The 26,824-nt window shown below is 48.2% G+C and overlaps 4 protein-coding genes across 7 annotated transcripts in view; 3 read left to right on the forward strand and 1 right to left on the reverse strand.

Annotated features, from left to right (window-relative positions):
• The window catches only part of LOC6556804 (spectrin beta chain, non-erythrocytic 1), a 34,624-nt gene extending 19,623 nt beyond the window's left edge, over positions 1-15,001 (forward strand). The window contains exons 4-15 of one of the 4 annotated variants that reach the window (XM_032742845.2): positions 345-461; positions 523-785; positions 941-1,070; positions 1,332-1,519; positions 1,589-4,562; positions 4,622-4,761; positions 4,830-6,440; positions 6,505-12,430; positions 12,500-12,827; positions 12,887-12,994; positions 13,172-13,906; positions 14,513-15,001. In XM_032742845.2, the coding sequence (XP_032598736.1) occupies positions 345-461; positions 523-785; positions 941-1,070; positions 1,332-1,519; positions 1,589-4,562; positions 4,622-4,761; positions 4,830-6,440; positions 6,505-12,430; positions 12,500-12,827; positions 12,887-12,994; positions 13,172-13,906; positions 14,513-14,763 (12,771 nt within the window). In that variant the 3' untranslated portion in view covers positions 14,764-15,001. Of the gene's footprint in view, positions 1-344; positions 462-522; positions 786-940; positions 1,071-1,331; positions 1,520-1,588; positions 4,563-4,621; positions 4,762-4,829; positions 6,441-6,504; positions 12,431-12,499; positions 12,828-12,886; positions 12,995-13,171; positions 13,907-14,174; positions 14,235-14,512 lie in introns of all 4 variants that reach the window. The other 3 variants (XM_032742839.2, XM_032742852.2, XM_032742858.2) reach the window with 3 other exon arrangements.
• Positions 15,002-15,569: 568 nt separating this feature from the next.
• LOC6556810 (protein kinase 4) lies at positions 15,570-18,576 on the reverse strand. The gene is made up of 3 exons (XM_032743297.1): positions 18,064-18,576; positions 16,044-17,990; positions 15,570-15,986 (listed from the first exon to the last, which is right to left on the reverse strand). The coding sequence occupies exons 1-3, from the start codon at positions 18,574-18,576 to the stop codon at positions 15,570-15,572; spliced, it is 2,877 nt and encodes a 958-aa protein (XP_032599188.1).
• A 2,273-nt stretch (positions 18,577-20,849) lies between these two features.
• On the forward strand, positions 20,850-26,753 carry LOC6557678 (vitamin K-dependent gamma-carboxylase). Its single transcript, XM_001984683.3, has 4 exons — positions 20,850-21,004; positions 24,467-25,076; positions 25,132-25,478; positions 25,535-26,753. The coding sequence occupies exons 2-4, from the start codon at positions 24,493-24,495 to the stop codon at positions 26,644-26,646; spliced, it is 2,043 nt and encodes a 680-aa protein (XP_001984719.1). The 5' UTR covers positions 20,850-21,004; positions 24,467-24,492; the 3' UTR covers positions 26,647-26,753.
• Positions 21,706-23,864, forward strand: LOC6556745. Its single transcript, XM_032742549.2, has one exon. It carries the CDS (start codon positions 22,068-22,070, stop codon positions 22,749-22,751), a length of 684 nt encoding a protein of 227 aa, XP_032598440.1. The 5' UTR covers positions 21,706-22,067; the 3' UTR covers positions 22,752-23,864.
• Positions 26,754-26,824: the final 71 nt, after the last annotated feature.

The following is a 26,824-nucleotide window of genomic DNA, read 5'->3' on the forward strand; positions in this document are numbered from 1 at the left end:
CATTTTAACTGTGCCTACCTGTTCACGCCGTGACCTACTATAAATTCAAATGAACCTGAGACGAAGAGACAAAGCAACACACTCACACACACGCAGCAGGGGGTCAAACACCTAGCGAGACATTCGCTCTGATAATGCGTGACTTGTTTGGTGGCCCCATAGCAGAAACAGCAGCAACAGCAGCTCAAGTTCTGTTTGGTTGGTTCAGTTGTAAAAAGTGTAATTCGAAACGGTGCAGCTTAGCGAAACGGTGCAGTGAGACCCTCAGACCTTCCCCCGCCCCTCCCCCCTACCAAGTCTAGCATTGTTAAGCACTTGTATTTAATTTCTTTCCCAACCACCAGGTACGCTTGGAGTCCATTGGTGCTGAGGACATTGTCGATGGCAATCCCAGATTGATTTTGGGTCTCATCTGGACCATCATTTTGCGATTTCAAATTCAGGAAATCGTCATCGATGTTGTAAGTTAAACTGCTTCGAATAAGAAACGATTTATTAAAATTTAACTCTACTGGAATTTAGGATGAGGAAAACGAATCCAGTGAGAAACGTTCAGCCAAAGATGCGCTATTGTTGTGGTGTCAGCGTAAGACGCATGGTTATCCGGGCGTTAATATAACGGACTTTACATCATCATGGCGTTCCGGTTTGGGTTTCAATGCACTCATCCATTCGCACCGACCCGATCTGTTCGAATATAGCACCATTGTCAATTCAAAGAATTCCAATTTGGATAATTTGAATCATGCATTCGATACGGCAGCCAACGAATTGGGCATACCAAGGTAAATAGATATTTACAGTTATAGATATATATATATATATATATATATATATATATCTGTAAATGGGCGTTACCTATGGGTATGTCTGTAAATGTCTTTCTTTGCTCTAAGCCGTACATCTGTTTAGATAGTTAACCAAATTGTTTTTGTTACAGTCTGCTCGATGCGGAGGATATCGATTCGGTGCGACCGGATGAGAAATCGATCTTGACCTATGTGGCATCATATTATCACACGTTTGCTCGCATGAAGAATGAACAGAAGAGTGGCAAGCGTATCGCCAATGTGAGTGTAACACACCTTGGAATTGGGTGCGGGGTGACAGTCTTGGGTGACAGTCAGTCAGTCAGTCAGGGTCGGGGGCATTGCATGGTTGCTGCTCTCTGCCCTGAAGCTGTTGCAGCGTAACGAACGCCCCAATCTAGTTAACGCTCTACTTCGCACACCCGATTTGAACCCGATCGATCGGGTTGGGCCTTAGAAAGTTGTCTAACTGCAGCTCTTCCCTTTTTTTCTTTCTTCTGTTTTTTTTTGTTGTTTATACAGATTGTGGGCCAGCTTATGGATGCCGATCGCAAGAAGATGCACTACGAGCGCCTAACCACAAATCTGCTCAGTTGGATAAGGCAAAAAACGACGGAGCTGAATCAGCGCGATTTGCCCAACTCACTCGAGGGCATACAGCATGAATTGTTGGCCTTCAAGGAGTATCGCACCATTGAAAAACCACCCAAGTAAGTTGAAAATCAATCAAAAGAGATGTATTTACAATGAACTAAGTTAAAATGTTTTCTCTTATGCAGATATAAGGAGCGCAGCGAAATTGAGGCTTTGTACTTTACGATAAATACACTGCTCAAGGCACTGAATCAGCCGTCGTATAATCCCCAGGATGGTCAGCTGGTTAATGACATCGAGAAGGCCTGGCAGATACTCGAGTATGCGGAGCACAAACGCGAAGTCGCCTTGCGTGACGAGCTGCTGCGCCAGGAGAAACTCGAGCAGCTCAACTATAAATTCGAAAAGAAATCTGTGCTGCGCGAGGGCTATCTAAAGGAGATGATTCAAGTGCTCTCCGATCCGCGCTATTTGCGTCAAGTGGATGCCACACTAAAAAAGCACGAAGCCATCTCGGCGGATATATTGGCGCGTGTGGAACGCTTCAATGATCTGACAGCCATGGCCAATGAATTGGAGCGCGAGAACTATCATGGCAAGGAGCGGGTGAAGCGACGCGAACAGGAGGTCATGGAGAAGTGGCGCAAATTGCTCGAGCTGCTCGAGAATCAGCGACTCAATCTCTCCCAGATGAGCACACTGATGAATCTGTTGCGTGAAATTGCCAGCACAACGGAATCGGTGCGTGAACTGCAGCAACAGTTCGCCTCCGAGGATGTGGGCCCGCATCTACTGGGTGTTGAGGAGCTGTTGCAGGCGCACTCGCTGCAGGAGTTGCAAGTGAACTCGTACGGTGAGACGCTCAAGCGCTTCAATCGCCAGGCGCAGCCTTACAAGAATTCCGAGCATAAAGATGCCGCTGTGCTGGCCCAACGACTCGGCCAGCTGGAGCAGGCATATGCCGAACTCTTGAAGCTCTCCGCACAGCGTCGTGCACGTCTGGAGGAAGCCCGGAATTTCCATCATTTCATGGAGGATTACGATAACGAAGAGAGCTGGCTGGTGGACAAGCAGCGCATCTGCAAAACGGGCATTACGGCGAAGGATTTGCGTGCAGTGCTCTCGCTGCAGCAGAAGCATAAAGCGCTGGAGGATGAGATCAAGTCGCGCAAACCGAAATCCTCCCAGATGTCGGAGGCTGGCAAACGTTTGATTGGTGAACACCATCCGCGTGCCAGCGAGATAAAGAGTCGCATTGATTCCCTCGCAGAGCATTGGCAGGCCCTGGAATCGCTAGTGGAGTTGCGACGCCGCCAGCTGGAAGATGCCGCCGAAGCGTATCAGTTCTACACGGATGCCAACGAGGCCGAGTCCTGGCTGAATGAGAAAATGGCCTTAGTCAATTCCCGCGACTATGGCAACGATGAGCCCTCGGCACAGGCGCTGCTCCAGCGTCATCGTGATCTGCAGGGTGAGCTGAATGCCTATTCCGGTGACATACTCAATCTAAACCAGCAGGCCGACAAGCTGATTAAGGCGGGCATTTGCACGCTGGAGTTGACGGCCGCTGAGCCCGAATTACCAGAGTTGGAGCAGGAAGAGTGGGTGAATGAGACGCGTCTGGTGCCCAAGGAGGTGTGGGAGGATGAGTGGGTCGAGAAGCTAGAGCACAAGAAGGTAACCGAAACGAAAATGCTGCCCCATGTGCGCTCCCTCTTCCCCTTCGAGGGTCAGGGCATGAAAATGGAAAAGGGCGAAGTGATGCTGCTCAAATCGAAGACCAACGATGACTGGTGGTGTGTGCGCAAGGATAATGGCCATGAGGGTTTCGTGCCCGCCAACTATGTGCGCGAAATCGAAGCACGTCCCGTCGCCTGCATTGTGCCCAAGGCAGAGAAGGTCAAGAGTTTGCAGAAGGTGAAGAAGACCATATTGGTGCGACAAGTGGTGCCCGTCAAGCGCATTCGCCCGGTCAGTGTGGATCCCAAGCCACTCGTGCAGCGTCGCACCTCCAACCAGAGCATCAACGAGAACGCCGACAGCGTGGAGAAGCGTCAGCAACGCATCAATGCCACATACGATGAACTGCAGGAGATGGCACAGAAGCGTCATGCCCTACTCGAGGATTCGATCCATCTGTTTGGCTTCTATCGCGAATGCGATGACTTCGAGAAATGGATGAAGGAGAAGGAGCGCATGATCAAGACAGATGATGGCGACGGTGTCGACAATGCCAAGCGCAAGTTTGAGAAATTCATCACTGATCTGTCGGCCGCCTCGAAGCGTGTCGAGGAGATCGATGGCGCCGTTGACACCTTCCGTCAACAGGGTCACTCGCAGCTGGACAAAATCATTGCGCGTCAGCGTCAAATCCATCAAATCTGGCAGCGCTTGAACAATGCGAAGGCACAGCGTGAGAAGAGTCTGGAGGGTGCGTCCAGTGTGGAGCTCTTCAATCGCACCTGCGACGAGGCCAAGGTCTGGATGAGCGAGAAGATGCTTCAATTGGACACCGCTGTCATTACGCCCGATCTGAAGACAGTTCAGGCGCTACAGCGACGCCATCAGAATCTGGAACGCGAACTGGCCCCAGTCGAGGAGAAGGTGAATCGTGTCACCTATTTGGGCAACTCTGTGAAGAACGCTTATCCCGCAGAGCGGGACAATGTCAATGCTCAGCAACAGGAGGTGCAGGATATGTGGCAACAGGTGCAGCTACGTGGCAGTGAGCTACGTGCTCGTATCGAGAGCGAGGTGGGCCAACAGATCTTCAATAACAGCGCCAAGACGCTGCTCGCCTGGATTGATTCGGTCAAGGATCAGCTGAATGCCGATGAGTCGGCACGCGATGTGGAAACGGCCAATAATCTGCTCAAGAAACACAATGATCTGGGCGATGATATCAAGGCGCATGACAACGAATTCGTTGAGGTTATCCAGCTGGGCAAACAGCTCTCCGACGGCAAACCCAACATGGCCGAAACGGTGCAGCTAATTGGGCGACTCAAGGCCGAACAGGATGCCATCCATCGCGGCTGGAGCGAGAAACAAAAGTGGCTGCTGCAGTGCGTCGAACTGCAAATGTTCAATCGCGAAGCAGACAAAATCGATGCCACCACCAAGAGTCACGAGGCCTTCCTCGAGTACAACAATCTTGGCGTAAGTGAACAGTTGACCAGTAGAAGAAGCTTCTTTATTTAACAATCCTTTGCTTACAGTCCTCGCTGGATGAGGTGGAGGCCATACTTAAGCGTCATCTGGACTTTGAGAAGAGCCTCATGGCACAGGACAAGATCCTCAAGGGCTTCTCGGACAATGCGGACAAGCTCATTGCCAATGATCACTACGATGCCAAATAGTAAGTAGCTACAAAGTAGCCTGGACTACATGTTAACCTAACTGTTTGAAATCTGCATCCGCTTCCAGCATTGGCGAGCGTCGCAAACAGGTGCTGGGCAAGCGTAAGGCTGTCAAGGATCGTGCTTTCGAGCGCAAGCGTCTGCTGCAGGCCTCCAAGGACTATCACAAGTTTGCCGCCGAGGCCGATGATCTGAAGGCCTGGCTGAATGACAAAACCAGAATCGCTGGCGACGAAAGCTATCGCGATCTGAGCAATCTGCCGCGCAAGCTCCAGAAGCACAAGGCCTTCGAGCGTGAGCTGCGCGCAAACGAGGGACAATTGCGCAATGTGAACAAGGATGGCGAAGCGCTGATTCAGGCCGAGAATCGTGTGCCCGAGGTGGAGTCGCTTGTGGCCGATTTGAACCGAAAGTGGAAGGAATTGCTCACCCTGTCGGAGGACAAGGGACGCAAACTTGAGCAGGCTGCATCGCAACGCGAACACAACCGCGCCATTGAGGATGCCAAGAAGAAGGTGAACGAACTGGATTCGGCACTCAAGAGCAAGGATGTCGGCAACGATTTGCGCAGCTGCAAGGATCTGATCAACAAACAGCAACTGCTCGAATCGGAAATAACCATTTGGGATCAGAAGGTAGCGGAATTGGTGTCGACGGGCGATGATATGGCCCACGAGGGTCACTTCAACGCCAAGAACATTGAGGATGAGACCAAGGAGCTGCAGCAACGTTTCAAGGATCTGCGCGATCCAACCCAAATGCGTCGCGACAAACTCGAAGAGAGTTTGAATTTCCATAAGTTTGTATTCGAACTGGATGCAGAATTCCAATGGATCAATGATCATCTGCCGGCGGCAAAGTCCAATGAGCTCGGCCAGAATCTGCATCAAGCCCAATCGCTGTTCAAGAAACACAAGAAACTCGAGGCCGAGATCAAGGGTCATCAGCCGATGATCAACAAAGCGCTGCAGGGCGGACAATCGTTGGTGGCCCAACAGCATCCCGAGAGCAAGAACGTGGAGGCGCTGTGCGAGCAACTGGAGCTGGCATGGCAGGATCTTGAGCTGCACTGTGGCGAGCGCACGCGCAAGCTTGAAATGTCACTGAAGGCACAGCAATATCTGTTCGATGCCGGCGAGATTGAGTCCTGGTTGGGTGAACGCAACAATGCCCTGCGATCGACTGAATATGGTCGCGATCGCGATTCGGCTGCCAAGTTGCTGACCAAACACAAGACCATCGAGCTGGAGTTGGACACATATTCGAGCATTGTCACTGAAATGGGACACACTTGCGCCGCCATGGTTGCTGCCCAGCATCCCGACAGCAAAGTTCTGGCCGCCAAACAGCAGCTCATCGAGAAGATGCTCAAATCGCTGCACAAGTTGGCCTCGCAGCGACAAATGCGCCTCATGGAAAGCCTCTCGAAGCACGAGTACTTCCTCGAATCGGACGAAGTCGAACAATGGATTAGAGAACAGGAGCAGACAGCGTCATCGGAGGACTATGGACAGGACTTTGAGCATTTGCAGTTGCTGCAAAACAAATTCGATGATCTGAAGCATCGCGTTGAGGTCGGCGCCGATCGAGTGGATCAGTGCGAGCTGCTCGCCAAGAAACTCATCGATTCGGAGAGCTCCTATGCCAATGAGGTGGAGAAGAGACAGGAACAATTGAGGTAAGGGCATGCTTATATATTTATAATATAATGAATAATTAAATCTTCATCTACTCTGTCGCAGAACGTCCTGGGAGAATCTCCTGAAGTTGCTGAACCAACGCGAACAGAAGCTGCATGCTGCTGGCGAAATTCATCGTTTCCATCGCGATGTGGCAGAGGCACTCTTCCGCATCCAGGACAAGAATGCGGCGCTCTCCTCGGAGCTGGGCAAGGATTTGAACTCTGCGCTGGCACTGCTGCGCAAACACGAAGGTTTCGAGAATGATTTGGTTGCGTTGGAGGCACAGCTGCAGGTGCTGGTCGAGGATTCGGTCCGTCTGCAAGCAAAATATCCATCGAATGCACAGGCCATTGCCCAGCAGCAAGATAAAGTGGTAGCTGCGTGGAACGATCTTAAGGAACGTTCGACGGCACGTGGCGATCGTTTGGCGGCCAGTTCCGATCTGCAGACCTTCCTCACCGATGTCCGTGACATTGTGTCGTGGTCGGCGAATCTGCGTGCCGCACTCCAAGCCGAGGAGCATGTTAGCGATGCTGCCGGCGCCACAGCCCTGAAAATTCAACACGATGCCATCTATGGTGAGATTGAGGCACGTGAGGATAAATTCCGTTACCTGAATGAGCTGAGCGATTCGATGGTCCAAACCGGCCACTATGCGGCCGCCGATGTGGAGGAAAAATGTGCAGCGATGTTGGATGAGCGACAGAAGCTGCACGCTGCGTGGAACAAGAAGAAGATCATGCTGGAGCAGAAAATCGATTTGTTCTGTTTCCTGCGCGATGCCAAACAAATCGATAACCTTTCAAGCACCCAACAAGCGGCGCTCAGCAGCTCCGACTTTGGCCAAACCGTTGAAGATGTCCAGAATCAGATCAAGAAACATGATGAATTCGAAAGAGTCATTCAGACGCAAGAGGAGAAGGTTGCCTTGTTGCAGGAGCATGGACGCAAACTGATCGAGCAACGGCACTACGATAGCGCCAACATACAAACGATTCTGCAGGGTGTGCTCGCCCGTCGCCAGAAGGTGAAGGATTTGTGTGCGGTCCGTCGATACAAACTGGAGGATGCCCTGCTCTATGCCAAGTTTGTGCGCGACTGCGCCGAGAGCGAGTCCTGGATCAATGAGAAGCAAAAGAAACTGGAAGCGGATGCCGCCAGCTATGCGGAGGTCACCAATCTCGACGAGAAGATCAAGAAACTGCAGAAACATCAGGCCTTCCAAGCTGAGGTTGCTGCGAATCAGGGTCGCATCAAGGAAATTCAGGACACTGGCGTCATATTGCTAAGCAAACAACACGAATCGTCGCCAGAGATTAAGCAAGCGATCGAACGTGTGCTCGCCGCCTGGCAAGGATTGCTCGCTGAGTTGGATCAGCGCGGACGCGGCCTGGAGGAGGCCCAAGATATACTGGAGTTCAACAATCAGCTGGACAAGATCGAGGCATGGATACGCGACAAGGAGATGATGGTGCAAGCCAGCGATATGGGCCGCGATCTCGAACATTGCAGCGCCCTGATGCGCAAACTGGACGACGTCGACTCCGATATGCGGGTGGATGATCAGCGGGTCAAGCACATCAATCAGCTGGCCGACAAGTTGATCAATCAGGCCCAACTCCCGGCAGATACGCAGAGCGTGGACAAGCGTCGCCGCGACTTCAATCACAACTGGCGTCAGCTGCAAGGCGCTCTCAATGCATATCGTGCTCTGCTCGGTGGTGCTCATGAGATACACGTCTTCAATCGGGATGTTGATGATACAGCCGAGCGTATTGCGGAGAAGGCACTGGCAATGAGCTCAGCGGATACGGGTCGGGATCTGGCCGCTGTCGAGGCGCTTATTCGTCGCGAGGAGGCGCTGGAGCGTGACATGTCCGCCGTCAAGCAGAAGATTGATGAGCATGAAACGGCTGCCGAGTTTCTCACACGCAAATATCCGGAGCGTGGTGCTCAGGTCATTGAGCGTAAACTGCAAGAGCTGCACAAATCCTGGAATAATCTCCAGAGTCTATCGGTCAAGCGGCAGACGGTGCTCAACGAGGCATATCTAACCCACAAGTTTGTGTCGGATGTGCGCGAGTTGGAGCTGTGGGTCAACGATATGATCAAGAAAATGAATGCCACCCAGGCGCCATCGACGATCAACGATTGCGAAACGCAGCTGGAACTGCATCAGGAGCGCAAAGTGGAGATCGAGGGACGAGATCCCGCATTTGTCACGCTCAAGCAGCATGGCGAACAGCTCAGCGGTCAGGCCAAGCAGCCGGAGAGCGTTAAGCAGTATTTGCGTGTGCTCGAGGAACTGCATCAGACGCTGCACGAGGCGTGGACCGAACGGGCACGCGACCTGACCGAGGCCCATCAACTGCAGCTGTTCAAGGCTCAGGTGGAACAGGTCGAAATTTGGCTGGCCAACAAGGAGGCGTTCCTCAACAACGATGATCTGGGCGACTCCTACACAGCTGTGGAGCGTCTGCTCAAAAAACACGACGCATTCGAGAAGCTGCTCGATGCCGATCATGTGGATGCATTGCAAAAGTTCGCCAATAGCATTTTAGAGGGTGCACCCAAGGATGCGGATCTAATTAGCGAGAAACTGGCCTATGTTTTGCGTCGCAAACAGAAGCTATTGAATCTGTCGGCGGAGCGTAAAAATCGTCTACAACAATCGCTGCAGCTGCAGGAGTTCCTGCGCAGTCTGTACGAGATCGATCGCTGGCTGGTGCAGAAACTGCAAGTGGCACTCGATGAGAACTATCGCGAGCCCAGCAATCTGCAAAGTAAGATACAGAAACACACCGCATTCGATGCCGAACTCTTGAGCAACTCGCCACGCGTCCAAGCCGTGATCAGTGAGGGCGAACGTCTGATTAAGGGTGAGCACTTTGCCAAGGATGAGATTGCACAGCAGGTGCAGCTGCTCGGGGGCGATTGGCACAAGCTGAAGGCCGCCTCTAAGGCGAAGAAGGAGAAGTTGCAGCAGGCGCACGAGGCGCTTGCCTTCAATCGCAGCGTCGATGAGTTTAACAACTGGATGGACGATGTTGAGTTGCAGCTGTCCAGCGAAGACTATGGCAAGGATCTGGCAACGGTTAGCAATCTGCTGAAGAAACACGAACGTCTCGAGGCCGATGTGGCGCATCACAATGAGCTCGCCGATCAGCTGAAGCTGAAGGATGAGCACTTCTTCCAGGTGGATCATTTCCTCAAACATGATATCCATGAGCGGGCAATGTCCACAATTAAACGCTACAATACGCTCCACGAACCGATTGCCATACGTCGCGAGAATCTCGAAGATTCACTGAGTCTGCAGCAATTCGTGCGCGATGCCGACGATGAGCTGCAATGGCTGGCCGAGAAACAGTTGATAGCTGGCTCTCAGGATCTGGGCAGCAGTCTCTTGGCCGTGCAGGGTCTGCAAAAGAAGCACAATGCCCTCGAGGCCGAATTGACATCGCAGGAGCCCCTAATCCAAGCGCTGCTGCAGCGTGGCCAGCAAATGATTCGGGACAATCACTTTGCCAGCGAACGACTGCAATACAAATCCGATCTGCTGCAGAAGCAGCTCGTCCAGCTGCGAGATTTGGCTGCCATTCGTCGATTGCGTCTACTCGATGCCGTCGAGAGTCAGCTGTTCTATGTGGAGGCCAATGAGGCGGATGCCTGGATGCGCGAGAAGCGACCCATTTTGGCCAGCAGCGATTATGGACGCGATGAGATCTCCGTTCAGGTGCACCAAAAGAAACTGGAAGTTCTCCAACGCGAACTGACTTCGTTCAAGCCTTCAATTGACAAGGTCAACAAATTGGCAACGGGTCTAATTGAACGCAATCACTTCGACAGCGCCAATATACAGGAGAAGAATGGCGCTGTTGACCAGCAATATGTGGAATTGCTGCGTCTGGCCAAGGATCGAGAGCAGCGCCTAAAGGAGTCCAAGAAACTCTTCGAGTATCTGCGCGAAACGGAGGAGCTCCACGAATGGGTCGGCGATCAAATGACAGTTACGGCTAGCGAAGATTATGGCGAGGATGTGGAGCATGTGGAGCAATTAATGTTGGCCTTTGAGTCCTTTGTGTCCAATCTGAATGCGAATGAGGCGCGTGTCGAGGCCTGTCTGGAGCATGGCGATCGTTTGATCCAGGAGAACAACCCGTATCGCAACTCCATCAAGGCCCAACGCGATAAGACGAAGCAGTTGTGGGATGAGCTTAACGAGCTGGTAAATGCACGCCAGGATGCGCTTGCCGGCGCCAAGCGGGTGCATGTCTATGATCGTGTTGCCGACGAGACCATCTCGCTGATCAACGAGAAGGATGCATCGCTCATTTCCGAGGACTACGGCCAGGATTTGGAGAGCATACAAGCGTTGGGACGCAAGCATCAGGTGTTCGAGGGTGAACTGATTGCCATCAAGGAGCAGGTCGATTCGGTGCTCCAGGAAGTGATCACACTGGGTGCAATCTATCCGGATGCCCGGGAACATATCGAGGTAAAACGTGACGAGACAATCGAAGCGTGGACGGAGCTTAACGAGAAGGCAGATGCGCGCAAGGGTAAACTAAATCAGGCGGAACAGCTGCAATCCTATTTCGATGAGTATCGCGATCTGATTGCCTGGATCAATGAGATGCTGGCCAAGATTACGGCTCCCGAGCTGGCAACAAGTGTGGCCGGTGCGGAACTACTCCTTGCCAGCATCAAGGATCATCATGCCGAGATACGTGCACGTGACGAGACCTTTGCCAATTTCACGGCCAATGGTCAGAAGTTGATTAAGGAAAAGCACTTCCTCGCCCACGAGGTAGAGGATAAGATCAAGGTGCTGCAGTCGCGCCACGAGCTGCTCGAGCATACGCTGCAGCAGCGCAAGGAGATCTATGAACTCAACCTGGACACACAGCTCTTCCTCAAGGATGCCGAAATACTGGAGCAATGGATCTGTAGTCGGGAACCGTTGCTCAAGGATACCAAGCTCGGTGATTCCATACCGCAGGTGGAGGATCTGTTGCGTCGTCACGAGGACTTTGAGAAGACGGTCGCCGCCCAGGAGGAGAAATTCCAAGCGATCAAACGCATCACACTGCTCGAGCAGCGTTTCCGCAAACAGCTCGAGCACGAGAAACTGGCCAAGCTGAAGGAGAAGGAGCGCCTCGAGAAGGAGCGACTCGAGCAGCTCAAGCAAAAGGAGCTGCAGCGCCTGAACGATGAACGCCGTCGTGCCGAGAAGCAACAGGAGCATCGCAACAATGCCGCTGCCCAGGAGAAGACACCCATCTTCTCCGCGCCCATGGTGACCCCTGGCAACAGCAGCAACATCAGTGTTGCACCCGGCAGTGCCAGCCAATCGCCAGCCATTTCTCAAACCCATTTGCGTCCACCCTTCCAGGACCAGCAATCGCAAGATGAGCATGCCGCCCTGCAGAAGAGTAGCTCGAGCGGCATGTTCGGTGATCGACTACGTCGCGGATCTGCCGATGCCAATGTGAAGCGGGCCGAGAGCATGAAGGTGCAGCCCAAGCAAGCCAAGCGAACGCCATCCTTCACCACACGTCGTCGTGCTCAGTCCTTCCGCAAGAACCAGAAGGGCGAAGGCTTCGACTTGCCACCCGTCGAAATACAGGGTATGCTCGAACGCAAGCACGGACTACAATCGGGTGGCAAGAAAGCGCCCGTGCGGTCCTGGAAACAATTCCATACGGTGCTGTGCGGTCAGTTGGTGTGCTTCTTCAAGGACGATAACGATTTCCTGCAACAGAAGACGGCTCAGGCGCCAGTCAATATTCTGGGCGCGAAGTGCGAACGTGCCGATGACTATACGAAAAAGAAGTACGTGTTCCGTCTGAAATTGCCCGACGGTTCGGAGTTTCTGTTTGAGGCACCCTCACTGGACATTATGAACGACTGGGTACGCAAGATATCCTTCCACGCTAGTCTGCCGCCAAATCTACAGCTGCTCAGCTACGACGAATCGATGAAGGTGAGTTGATGGCATTTCAAATGTCAATAAGAAGGCAACTAATCTGAACAATCAATTTGAAACTTACAGCAACAATCGAGTAGCTCACCGGACATTAAGGTGACCAGCGGCATGGAATCGCCCGTCAGTTCACGGAATTCCTCGCCAGACTCACAGCGCCGGTCGAGTGTACAAACACCGAACTCTGCCGAAGCCACGCCACAAATGGCGTTCCTGCGACAAATGCAACAGAAGCAAGAGTATCTGCAGTATCAGCAAACATCCCAGCCCAGTTCACCGACAGCCGGTACCGATCAGAAGCCACCGATACCACCGCGAGGAGCGCCGCCCGTTGCCACAACCCGCCAGAGTCAAGAGAATCTGGTTGTGCTGCGCAATCGCCAAAGTTCCAGCAATGGTGTGTAGAATATTATTATTATTATATTATGTATTATTATATAGTTGTTGTTCTCGCAGATATAACTGATGGCCGCCTGCAACAATCGGCCACGTTACCCGCCCAGAATGGAAACAGCAAAGATGACAGCGCTGTTCTCATGCGCAGCAGCGAGTCCAGGCAGTCCGGTAAGTGGCCCAATCGTGTGGCAGTCCCCACTCATTGTGTAGTCAGCTATATATTTGTGTTTGTACCACACACACACACACACACACATATACACACATACATACATATACACATACTTACTTTGATCACCCATTTGTAAAAACGTGTACCCCTCCAAAAATCGACTTGTATATTAGATAATCCGCCGCCATTGCCCACAACGATGCCGCCCTTGGGCAGCGCCAGTAGTCATCATCAGAAACAGAAACAACAGCATCCACAACAACAACACCAACAACATCCACAACAACATCCACATCAGCATAGTCATCAATCAAAGCAGGTGCAGCAACGCATCAATGCGTTCAATGCGGCCGCCAATCAACAACAACAACAGCAACAACATCAGCCCGACTACTACAACAGCAACATTGTGAGGCAGCAACAACAACAACAACAACACATGGCTTCACCACAACGTGTGCCGTCTCTCAACACTGGACGCATCGATTCGACGCGCAAGTTCATTGAAATGGAGACGCATGCACCGGGCAACATTTACACTCACAGCAGCACCAGCAACAACAACAACAATGGCCACAGTTCTGGCAATAGCAGCAGCAGTAGCAACAATACTACAACAACAACAACAACAAAGCGTACTGTTAACTATTCAAGCAGCGGCGCAAGCAGCAATGGCAACGGTAATATCCAACAAAAGGGCACCAACACAACAACAACAACAACAACATCATCATCGACAACAACACAACAACAACAACAGGCGACAAGCAGTCGCACGGTTTGGCATTTAACGAGCTCACCAACATCATCAACGAAATCATCATCCGGCTCCGTTGATCATAACAATGCCATCAGTAATCCAAGCTACATGGGTCTACATCTAAATAACAATAACGATGGAATCGGTGGTTAGCACACATTACAAACAAACAAACAACAACAACAACACATTTCCTAACAATTAAGGCTTGCATTTTGGTTGTTACTCTCTTTCTTAGATTAGTGTTTTATTTTGTGGAATTTGTATGCAGCATGTTCATTTTTTATATAGATTTATGTGTTTCGCTCGCAAATCTGTTAACGGTTAATGGTACATAAGTTATTCTTCTCTCTATCTCTCTCTCTCTCTCTCTCTTTTCTCAATGATTTGTGCATGCCTTATATATATATGTGAAGGTTCAACGGTGAAATCGGTGAAAATAACGCGACGATCCTATCTGCGCACCAGTTTGCAAAGTATTCCACATATCTTTCTCTCTCTCTCTCTCTCGTTCTCTTTGTCAACTCTAAGCTAAGAATTCGCTCTCTTCGCACGCACACTCACTCTTTCTATGTTTTATGTTAACATTATGCGCTCTCTTTTATGTTTTATGTTAACATTATGCGCTCTCTTTTATGTTAGGCTGCATCCGCTTAATCATCATCAGACGCTTTATTCTAGGAATCTAACTCAAATATTCACAATCTCTCTCTTTCTTTTTCTTTTTCTCTGTGTTTGTCTGTTGCATTTACAGGTTGGGGCAACAGTCGCTTTGAGGGCAATCGTCCCGTTTCGCTGCAGCCGGATTCAATTAGTTTTACGCGAGCATCGGCGGAGAGTTCCAGTGAGAGCGAAGCCCAGTCGATTTCATCGGTGTCGGGTGTGAAGGGCAGCAAGAGCAAAGAGGAACGTCGCAGCGGCATGTTCCGCATCTTTGGACGCAAGGGCGGCGACAAGGAGAAGGAGAAGGAAAAGCGTCGCTCGAGTCAAACGCCGCCACAGTGAAGCAAATTGGAAATTGGCAATGGGAAATTCACGTCACGGTTTCAGCTTAAAACTTAAATAACAAATTTTTTTGGACAATTGCATTGAACGATTTAACCGTTATGGCGGTGCCAATTGTTTTTGTATTTTTTATATACATATATAAATAAATAATATTTAATTCTTTACCCACACACATTGCGATCAGTGCAAAAAAAAATTCGAAACAAAAGAAGAAAAAAAATATATATATAAATAATAAAAAATTTAAGAAACAATATAAATATATTAAAAACTGTGTCTTGAAGCGCTGAAGAAGTATAAACAATTATTATATTATACAGTCAATGTTTTAATTGCATTATAAAAATGTAACTGTAAGTTTGTTCGTTGTATGATTATGCTTAAATATAATTTTCGTAAAACAAAACATAAACAAAACCAATAAAATGATTATATTATATGTGAAAAGTGAAAGTATTTCATATTTAAAGGTTAAATTTAGTTTTCACCTCAGATTTCTGTGTGTTGCACATAAAATGTGAACAATAGATGGCGCCAGCAACCTAGCTAAAATTTAAACATTCAACTTGAGCTTATTTTCTCATCGCATTTTGTATGCATTTTATTCATGGCAAGTAAAACTGCACTTAAGTCTAAGGTGTATGGGATAATACAAATGCATGTATATTAGATAAGATCAAAAATGTAATGGAAAGGGTCCTTCCACCAATGCGGGGATTCTCGTATCTCTTAACTACAAACGAAAATAAACAACAATTGAGTACGTCAGCTACATAAATTCAGGTCTACAACGACTTCAGCTCTTAACCATAACTCGCATACAGATTGCCTTGTGTGGATGTCGATTCGAATTGCATCAGATTGCCATGCGTCTGCACCGGCTGCTGATAATAGGCCGCCTGGTGGTAGAGATTGGGTGAGGCTGGCTCATTCACCTGAATCTGATGGTAGTTGGTGATGGGCTCATGCTCGACCACCTCGCGCACCGTCTGGAACGGATGATTGACCACAATACGACGCTTGTGGAACGTTTCCCTCTTCGAGGCGGCGTCGGTGGGTGCAGCTGTTGCTGAAATGACGCGCTCATTGGGCTGCAGGTGTCGGTTTAGGTGTCCGGCTCCGCCATTAAGTGACACATCCACATCCAGTTGAGGTTGGGCCTGTGTGGGTGTGGCCTGTGTGCTGGCCACAACGGGAGCAGCTGGCGCCTCAACCAGACGCTGAAATTGCTCCTGCTCCTGCTGAGGCTGTCGGTAGCGTGCAAATCTTTGATCTGCCTGATCCTCTTGCTGCTGCTGTTGTTGCTTCTCCTGCTGATCACAATCGGGCTTGAGTGGACTTATCGTCGCAGTGGCCACAATCGACTGATCCCGGTCATCATGATTTGGTATTTGTAGTTGAATTTGTGCCTTTGCAGGCTCTTTTGTCTGCGGCTTGGGTGCCTCCACCAGACGACCAGACTCTGCATCGGGATCGTAGCGCATGCGTGAGTATGGTGCACTATATTCCAGATCCTCGGCGAGAGGACTACGCAACCGTGAAACTGCCGCCTGATTGTAGTAGTTGCCACGTGGTGTGGCAACGGGTCGCGCCGCTGACTTGGCATACACCACTGTGGGACCCTGATGATTGCGCAAATAAGGCTTCACTTCGGCAACATGGGCAGGCAGCTCCTCCTGAATGCGTTGCTCCTTCGGTGGCGGCTGGCGACTGCGACTCAAATAGATATTATGCTGCGATGGCGGCAAATGGATCTTGTGCTCGTGCTTGATGATTTGTGGCCGTGGTGCAGGAGCCTCCTCGAGGCGTGCTGGTTTCGCATCCACATTGCCGGCATTAACATTGGGTAGATACTCGCCGCTAAAGTAGTCATCGTTGCTGGGTTGCTGATACACTGGCTGGCGAGCGAAGCTGTTGGTGCGCTGATAGCCACGCTGTGTTGGGTAGCTTGCCTCGCTGCGTCCATAATCATAGTCCTTTTGCTCCGGCTCGAGGCGTGTGAGCATCTTGGGTGTCAGATGCTTTTTGTTGATCTGGAATTGATTGCCATTCGAATCGGTAGCAACAACACTAGTGCTGGGAATAGAGCCCGAGCTGGTGCTGGAACTGGAGCTGAATGAGGGTGACTGACGATTGCCATCGGTGGCATCGTTTCCCTGTGTGTGCTGCTGCTGCTGCAGCTGTGACTCGACGAACGCATCCTTGGGCACCTGATCATAGGCGGGCATTGTGGTCACACTGGAGCCAACAGTGGTCACCTGTGCCTGCTCCTTGGGTCCATCATAGTTGGGTCTGTACTCATTGCCGTTGTTGTTGTAGCTTTGAGTCTGCACCTGTTGCACATTGTTGTTGTTGTTGTTGTTGTTGCTGTTGCTGTTGTGGTAGGCACCAGCGACAGCGGGATGTGGATGTCCCAGGGGTAGTAGAGTCTCACCCTTGGGTATCTTTGCAACCGGATGATCCAGTTCGACAACCAATGTGCCAGCGGGCTTGATCACAACACGTTCCTCAATGTCGTAGAACTCCTTCTGGATGGCCGGATGACGGACTTCGTATTTCTTGGCCTTCAGCGCCGGCTGCACAATCTGGATGGTCTTCGTGACGAGTTGGCGAGGTGGAGCTGGCTGCACATAGCCAGGTTGTGGTGGTGGCAAGTAGCCACCGGATTGATCGCCATAATCATCGTAGCTGAAGCTCTCGTCTACGGCTTGCTGTGGCGGATACAGATCCTGATAGTCATCTTGTACGTCGTCATAGCCGATGTAGCCGCCCTGATCATAGCTAGGACGATTATAGCTGTTGCCCGCATCGAAAGCAGGCTCATAAGAGGACTCAAAGCCACCACCACTACCGCCTAGCTTGGCATCATTGGGCACTGAAGTGGGCGCCGGAGCAGGAGCACTGCCTGCATTAAAACTAGAGGAGGAGGAGCTGGAACTGGAGCTGGAGCTTACAGCGGGTACAAAGACAGGTGCTTTCACAGGCTCCTGTTGCGGTTCATAGATGGGTTTGCTATCCTGTGCCTGCTCCACATTGGCGCTCTGGCTTTGAGCAGCAGCTGGAGCAGCTACCTGGCGCTCAAACATGCGCAGTTGCTGCGATTTGCCGCCACCAATGGACACTACATCATCTCCAGCAATGGAACTAGAGCTGTCACTGTTACTGCTGCTGCTGCTGCTGGACTGTGTATAGCGTTGAGGCGCTGGACTGGAGGATTCAAAGACCTGCACGCCGAATTCAAGAAAAGATTGATGTTGGCTTGCAAAAATTTTAAAGTCAAGTCGGTAAATTCCTTACGGTTTCCACGGAGGGTCCATGACTGTGATAGGACTGAATGTATCGCTCGAATTCCTGATTCTGGCGCAGCTGTTGGTTGCGTTGACGAAACTGGCCACTGTGCGGTGGCTGCTGCACCAACGAGGGACGGCGACTATGCATACGACGACGTGTCTGGCGACCATTGTTATTATTGTTGTTGTTGTTATCGTGATTAGCCATTTGAACTGGCTGCAGACCCAAACCCTGACGTGGAGTCAGCTGCTGTGCCGACTGCGACGACTGTTGCTGTTGCGTCATCTGCTGCTGTGGCACCTGTTGCATCTGCTGCTGTGATCGCTCCTGCAGGCGAGCAAAGCGTGGCTCCTCCTCAACACGTTGGGGACCGGCTCTCAGCTCCGCTGGCGCATGTCCATCAATGAAGCTAACATCTGCCGGATTTGTGGCCGGCTGTTGGGCAATCGAAATGTTGACATGTGTCGCTGCATAGCTGCCAGCAACCAGCGCGAACAGCAACAACACCATCCGGCACATCATCATAACACTAGCTGTAGATCCTCCTATTGGCAGTCTGCTTTGTCGTTGCCTATTGTCTGTCCGCCCGATGGAAACGCGATCGCACCCGCCGAACTCGTCTCGTTGTGTGACAAATAGCGACGCATGCGCCGCATATTTATACGCGTTGGGGGAGCGATCACGAATCGAGCGATTCGCAAGCGTATCAGGGTCAATGTCGGCGCGGCCAAAACACCCTGTTTAGGGAGGAGATGCTGCTTGCCCCAGTTCTACAATTAAAGGCATGCGGCCAGATGATGCACACACGTCAACAGAAATTTGTTAACACCTTGTGGCATGCGCATTTCAATTGCCCAAAATGAATAGTGAAGTTAGCCGCTGCTGCTAGCCGTAATTGGCCGGGTGCAACATATTCGCGTAATTGTCGGAAGGTCAGGTCAAGCGTACGCTGCGTATGAGTGATGTTTACTACTCAACTATTTACAATTTGAACTTGAAATTGCCGATCGCGATCGCGATCGATTTTCAAAACGAGACGTTGAACTGCACATTGTGGAATTGGAATTTAAGTTTTGTTTTTGCTGTGGTGTCAATCAAAAAGAGTCTTAATCAGTTGTTTCTCATACGCCCCGTGTGGCCAACAGTCAGGCAAAGTTGCGCAATTGAAGTTGGTGAAGAATTCGCAACTACTTTTTACGTATTTACTCGTATGTAAAGCAAGAGATAAATTAAAGAAAAAAAGGTTAATAGTTACTTTGGGGCGTCCAGCAATAAACATTTGACCAACGACCGAAACAAAAATGTGCACATTTTACAAATGTAGTTCGAAGGTGCTCTTATTCAACTTACATAAATAATAGATTGCTTTTTATCTCAACTTTAACTTAAATGCGTGTAACACAAGTGCAGTAGTCAATGAAATAGATACAAAAAAAAAAAACAAAAACAAAAGACAATCTAATTTTATTTTTATTCCATTTAACACTACTTTTAAATTGTGAGCTGCATGCGTAAAGAAATGCGTAATGTGTGTGTGAACTTGAATGGAACCACCTAAGGGCAATCAGGTTTTAGTGTGTTGCACTCTGCATACCAAAAGGTAAAAAAAAGTGCAGAGAAGGGCTCTCAAATACTATTATAAGGCCCATAAGTCTGGCAAAGCTGAGGCATTTCCCACAATTTAAAGAATTCGTAGCAAGGCATCTTAAACTAGTTTGAGAAAATTGAATTACAAATGCTTTGATTTAGCGTAAATTTCATTGTAAATACTTTTAAATCTATTTTTCTTGCTAAACACTTTACAATATATTTTAGCCTAAATGCACTTCTACGCCTACTTAAGTGACAACCAGGCGACAGGCAATTTTCTAAAAATAGGAGTAGCAACATGCTCAAAACATACAAGCAAGTGCCTAAATTAAACTCGCTTCTAACCAAACTTGGCACTAGCGACAGCATCTGGGCCAATAATATGCAGCAAGGAGCTGGCAGTTAGCAGCTGGGCGAGGATTTTGCTGGAATCGGGCACACGTGGGTGCTGTGTGTGTGTTGCATACATAAATAACAATTGGAGTAACGACGTAGATAACACCTAGGAGCCGGGACTATAATAAAAATAAAGCTGAATACAAATAGACAGACTGAGACGACGCTGATATTTAAATCAGCTGCACGCAAGTGGTGCCGGTGCGGGTGGGTGCCGGTCGTGCGGGCGTCTGGTGCCTGTTTACTATGCTTGCCACACCTGATTAAAATCTATTGACACCAAACTAGAGCACGCTAACAAAGGAAACGGAAATGCCCCCGCCCTCTGCCCTCTGCCCGATGTCCTCTGCCGCCCTCCAATAATGAAACTCAATTACGCGTGCCGATTAGTCCAAGGAGTCCGAGGACCAAGACAAACACAAACCAGCTGCAGAGTCGCTGGCGCAGCTGCCAACTACACCTGTTAACGTTATATTTGTATTTGTATTTGTATTTGCTTGTGTTACCGCTTGTGTACAAGTCGTCCACAACATAACATACATGTATATATTTTATTATTATTAACGTGCACGGCCCCCGTCATTGTCCTTTATTGGCAAGGACATGCGCAAACAACACCCCGCCCACCCGTGCCGACACACGGCCGCCAATCCCACCCCCAAGCAACGAGAGCAGCTCATCTGTGTATAAATAAGACGACACATTGAGCACTGAGCCTCAGTTGCTGGACCGTGTTGCTCGCGTGCCCTTCTTGTTCCCAGCTGCTCCTATTCGTGGCTCTGGGTGAAGTGAATTCCGAAACCACAAACTGTTGCGAAAATCCAGCAGCAGCAGCACCAGCAGCAGCAGCACAGAAAAGCCTCCAATTACCAGCCAGGAAGTTGATATTGTTTGCACGTGTTTACAAATTGCCGGTGTGTAATTTGAGAACGGTTTTGGAGTATAATTAAACCTAAGCCAGGTGAGACACACATTTAATTATATTCCCTTACCACTTAAGCCATTGAGCTGAAATCTGATTATATACGCAATGTTTGTTCAGCTTGAAATAGAATTTCCTATAAACAAATTTAGTGCGGCAACTCGAACTGTTTTTTAGCCTATCATATTATTAAGAGCAATCGTATGAAGTGGAAAATAAACTTAAGTAGTTAACAGAAAGTGAGTTAATACTGTCAAAGGTGTTTAGAGTGATAATGTGTACATTTTAATAATACAACAAGTAAAGTTGATTCATTTACTTGAGTCATTCACAAAATGATTGTGATCACAATCTAATAGTACACAAAATGATCATTAGATTATTACACATATACCCTGTAGTCAAAAAGGAGGACAAACAAACGTATTTTACAACACTGCGACTCGTAAGTGCAATGGTGCCAGAGTTGCAGCTTTGCAACATTTGTAGCAAATGAGAGGGAAAAGCAAGCGACAGAAAAAAACAAAAACAAAACACAAAAAACAAAATACACCCACAATGTTATCGAAAAAATAAGAAGAGTGAAAAAAGAGTGTACAAAAAAACTGGTTTCATCATATGGCCCAAAGAATAGGGGGTAAAAAAAAGCACAAGCGCAAGCAAAAACCACCCCTAAGTGGCGATGAATGCGCGCTGGCAGACGACAGCTTTTCTAAGGGTTCGCAGAGCCCAGTCAGTTGAACAGCAAACTTCGAAGCGAACGGTTCACGGTTCGCAGTCGCAGTCGCGTTTCTATATTTCTCCAACCATTTTTAGAAAACTTCTCACACACTCACACACCCGATACCATCGGCGATACCAGCGGCGATAGGAGACCACCCACCCATCAACAGAGCCGACAGCAGACAGAGCTCCACCCGCCCCCTAACATTCGCAACTGCGTCGTCTGTATTTGAGTGTGTGTGTGTGTGTCTCGTGCGTCTGTGTGTGTGTGTGTCGCTTGTGTCGCTTGTGTGTGTGTGTTTTTCTTGTTCTCCCCAAAACACGAACGAACATAAGACAAAACGAGCATTGAAAGTGCAAAGGCTCAAAGCGAAGCAAGATGGCCGAAAATTGCACAAAATGCAAAAAATCAATCAACTCGAAGGATGCACTCATCATATGCAATTCGGATGACTGCCTTAAGAAGTTCCACCGGACATGCTGTAACATTGACGATGCCATGTACGATATGATACAGAAGAATCCAATGATATCATTTAACTGTGATGAGTGCCGCACTCAAACGCCGAAAGCACTCTGCTCCAAACTGCAGACAATCGAGGAGAAGGTGAACAAGGTGTGCAATGGGGTTAACCAAATCCAGGGACGGATGTACCAACAGTATTTCCAATTTGGCAACCAGCCCATCGTCAACAATCTCGATGGGAAAAAGCACCCGCAACAGAACAATCTCATCGTTGTCGGCAACAATTGCAATTCGGATCGATTGCACGTCGTATGCGACTACGGACGTTGGGTGCAAGTTGGCAAATTTGCGACAAACACCAGCGAGGATGACATTATCGAGCATCTCGCCGAGGAGCTAAAGATTAACAAGAATCTGGTGAAGTGCACCAAATTGGTTAAGAACGATGCCAACTTATCGCAGTTATCATATTGCAAATTTAAGATATCCATACCGGACTATCGCTTCAATGAGCTGTTCAACGAGGCGATTTGGCCAAGTGGTGTTATGGTTAGCCCCTTCACTCCACGCTCTCAGCTGAATCAGAATCGCATATAGAACGAGAGAGCCACGGAGAGAGCGCGCCTGCGCCTCATCGCCAAGGAGGGGGGTGCATTGCACTGGGCGAGAGACAGAGAGAGAGGGCGCTCGGGAGCAGGAGGAGGAGGGCATGAGGGTTGCTTGCCGGTCGGTCAGCGACAACAGCAACCTCTAGACGAGATGACAAGAAAAACAACAGCATGAATAACAACAACAACAACAACTAAAACACATAGTTCTTTCATTCGATAACGTTTTTTAGCCGTCGCCGACTTTTGGGAGGTGTGCGTTGTCTGTGGAAAAGGGCCAGGGACGGCGGCGGGGGTTGGCTCACAAATTGTATGCAAATTTTTTGACTTTGACAACTCGAAAACTTTGTCTAAAACTTTCAAAGCTTACTCATTATTAAGAGCATGAATTACAGCTAAATAAAAAAGTACTTATCGGATTAACTTTGAAAATGCATTTTAAAATGTTTAACCGTTGCGTAAATTATCAAAAACCAAAAAGAAAATATAATAATTTTAAATGCAAAACAAAAGTAATATACTTAAATGTGAAACAAAGTCAAATATTAGTCATTTATGCATAACTGTCGTATTTAAATTAAACAAAACGAAAGGCAACTATTAAATCACACAGTCAGTAAATATTTAAACCAAAAAACAAAATAAAATAATATACATATTTAAACTATTTAAGCAAGGCACTAAGTAATCCTATGTTTTATAAGTTCTTTCAATAAATATTCTTCGTTTTTCTTTTCTTTTCTTTTCTTTTTTTTATTGAATCAAATGAGTATGTTTTTTAATTTGAGTACTTTCCCGAAATTTGAAATCAATTAACTTTAAAACCAAAAGCATTAGGTTTATTACAACTTACAAGTATATTCAGAATTATTGTATTCATATGCGTAGTTTGAGGCATTTTCAAAGCTTGTTCTCAAAAATTTCTAGAAATTTTGCGAACCCAATGAAATGGATAATGGCAAAAATGTACAATTTATTCAAAACAAATTTATATTCTGTATTCGAAACTATATATTACAACACAAGAAATAAAATTCAAATACAAATAAATAAACCAATTGAAAATCCAAATATATTGAGAAACCTGTTCAACACAATTTAACAAGAAGAAAACAAAACAACAAATGAGGTTTTCCATTTCATAAAAGGCAGCTGGGCTAATTTGTTGCAATAAACTTAACTCAAGAATATAGAGATGTAATAATAAATAAAATATATATTTCGTAATTGATGTATATTTTTTACGCGAAACCAGTTTCGCTAAAAAAAAAACACAGGAACACATACAGCAATAGGATGGAAAATGATCGCTGCCTCAAATGAAAAGTTTTGGTAATGAACATTTTGGCAGGGTGGGTTCGTTTGAGGTGTGCATCTTAAGCATTATAAAAGACAGCAAACGTAGATTTCTATTTTCGCAAGATTGAGTCAGAAACGACAAAATCAAAAAATAAAATTACAAAAACCATATATTATATATTTAGTATACAACAATATGCATGCATGTATTTATGTCAACTTTTTCAATAAATTCTACAAAAACAAAAAACCACAAAATGAATATGAAAAGCGGGTCTATTATTTTTGGTACTAGGATAGGAGTGTTGTCTGATATGAAGTTACAAGATAATAGCTTGAGGAGCATTAACAAATAAGGCGATCAGTTCAAACACTTTAATATTGAAAAGTATTTTTTATTCCCAGTTCTTAAGCAGTTCTTTGCCAGAATTATGACCAACTCGAAACGTAAGCAGCCCACAAAGCCCACATCACCAAACGCGACCACAGAAAACAAATCGACAACCGCCGATGATGTTTCGGACATGCCCAAAGGGCAGGCAGCTGTGCCAGAGCAGGCAACCCAAGCTGCTCAGTTGTTTAGAGTGTGTTCTGGCCATGAGCTGGACAACTTTGACAGCTTGAAGAGTTTTACACGCTGGCTAAACCGGCCTGTGGATGGTGCCGCTTTGGGTGTCTTTCGGATGCTCTTCGGCGCCGCAATGCTGATCGATATAGCCGAGGAGCGGGGCGGTGGACAGCTGGACGTGCGCTTTGGTGAGCCGCAACACTGCCACTTTCCGCTGTTCAATCAGATTGAGGCCATGGAATATCCAATGATGGGCTGCTTGTATCTGGGAGTGTGGCTGGGCGCATTGGGCATTATGGTTGGGTATCGTTTTCGCAGCAGCTGCCTCATGTTTGTGGCTGGTTACTGGTACATCTTTCTGTTGGACAAGCCGGCATGGAATAATCACAGCTATCTATTTGGACTCGTTGGCACATTGCTACTCTTCACCCAGGCACACAACTACTGGTTGGTAAACGCTAACAATGCCAGCGATCCAATACATAAATCTTTGGCCTTGCAGCTCCGTGGACAGTTGGTTGAATCCGCAGCTGAGACAGCCGGTGGCATATTGGAATTACTTTCTCATCAAGTTTCAGTTCTTTGTGCTCTACATGTACGCCGGTCTGAAGAAGTTCTCGCTGGAGTGGCTCTCCGGCTATGCCATGTCCACTTTGAGTCAACATTGGGTTTTTGCGCCATTCCGACAGCTGCTGGACGAGAACCTTATCGATTTGCTGATTATCCATTGGTTCACGGCCATTTTCGATCTATCCATTGCATTCTTCATGACGTGCGAGAAGACTCGCCTGTTGGTGACACCATTCATGATAAGCTTCCATTTGATGAACTCGCGACTATTTACTATTGGTAAGTTGAACTCAAAAGAAGAAGGAACCGAAGATAAAATTCCCTTCTTCTGTTAGGAATGTTCCCCTGGGTCTGCCTGGCAGAGGTGCCACTCTTCTTCAGCTTTGACTGGCCACGACGCTTATGTCAGCTGCTCAAAAGATCGCCAGATGTGAAAGAAAATAAAGCAACAATCAGTGAACAAGGTGGACTTAAGGCTCAGCTGCGCAGCTGCATCATAATCATCTATTGCATCCTGCAGCTTTTCCTGCCCTACTCGCACTTCATCACCAAGGGATACAATAACTGGACGAATGGGCTGTATGGCTACTCGTGGGACATGATGGTGCACTCCTACGACACGGTGCTGATCTCCATCAAAGTGATAGACAATGACAACCAGCAGGTACATCATCTGAATCCCTATGCCTTCACCGAATACGATCGATGGACAAAATATGCCGACATGGCTGTCCAATATGCCAATTGCATTGAGAGGAACATACGCGACGAGCTGACCAAAAATCCGGACAGCAGTCCGGTAAAGAGCAGCAACATTTCCATTTACTTTGACATTTGGTGTGCCATGAACGGTAGGTTCCAGCAGCGCACCTTTGATCCACGCGTGGATCTGTTGAAGGCGCCCTGGTCGCCGTTTAAGCAGACACCCTGGTCGCTTCCATTGCTCACCGAACTAAATCATATGCGTCCAAAGCTCAAAACGATTGCAGATGAGGTGCTCGCATGGAACAACTACTCGGATGTCGTTTTTGTGGCTGATTTCCCCGGACTGACGCTGAGCAACTTCATCGCTCCGGCGCTGTTTAACTGCTCGCTGACGATACTCGAGGGTAATGTGCGCTACAAGAGTGACAGTGAGGAGGAGTCATATTTCCTAACAGCCGGCAAAAGCATCAGATTGGAGAGCAATGTGACGCACTATGTGACCACCATTGGTCAGAAGCCTGCCTCCTATTTGTACACGTACGTGAACAGGACTATGTTGGAGCAGGATATTGTGATCGATGATGCGGCTCAGCCAAAGGATCAGCGGCCTCTGTTGCCGTTGTGGAAGGAGTTCAATCAACGCATCACAAACTACCAGCAGTTCCTTAAGCATCTAGCTAATTGTCTACTATATTTGTTATACGATGTACCCATACCAATTTCCATACGAGAGAGAGACTAAGAATGAAGCAGTTGAGATCAATTTCTGCCTGCTAACCAACGTATTTTCTTTGCCAAAGTGTCACATATTGTGTGGGTGATAAAACTGATAATAAATGTTTAATGTTATACCTCTAAACGATGTTTTGCTGAATTCTCGAAGTTAAAAAAAAAAGAAAGGACAAGCATAATTTTCAATG

The sequence above is a fragment of the Drosophila grimshawi genome, unplaced genomic scaffold (assembly GCF_018153295.1).
Source record: "Drosophila grimshawi isolate 15287-2541.00 unplaced genomic scaffold, ASM1815329v1 contig_44, whole genome shotgun sequence".
Lineage (NCBI taxonomy): Eukaryota > Metazoa > Arthropoda > Insecta > Diptera > Drosophilidae > Drosophila > Drosophila grimshawi.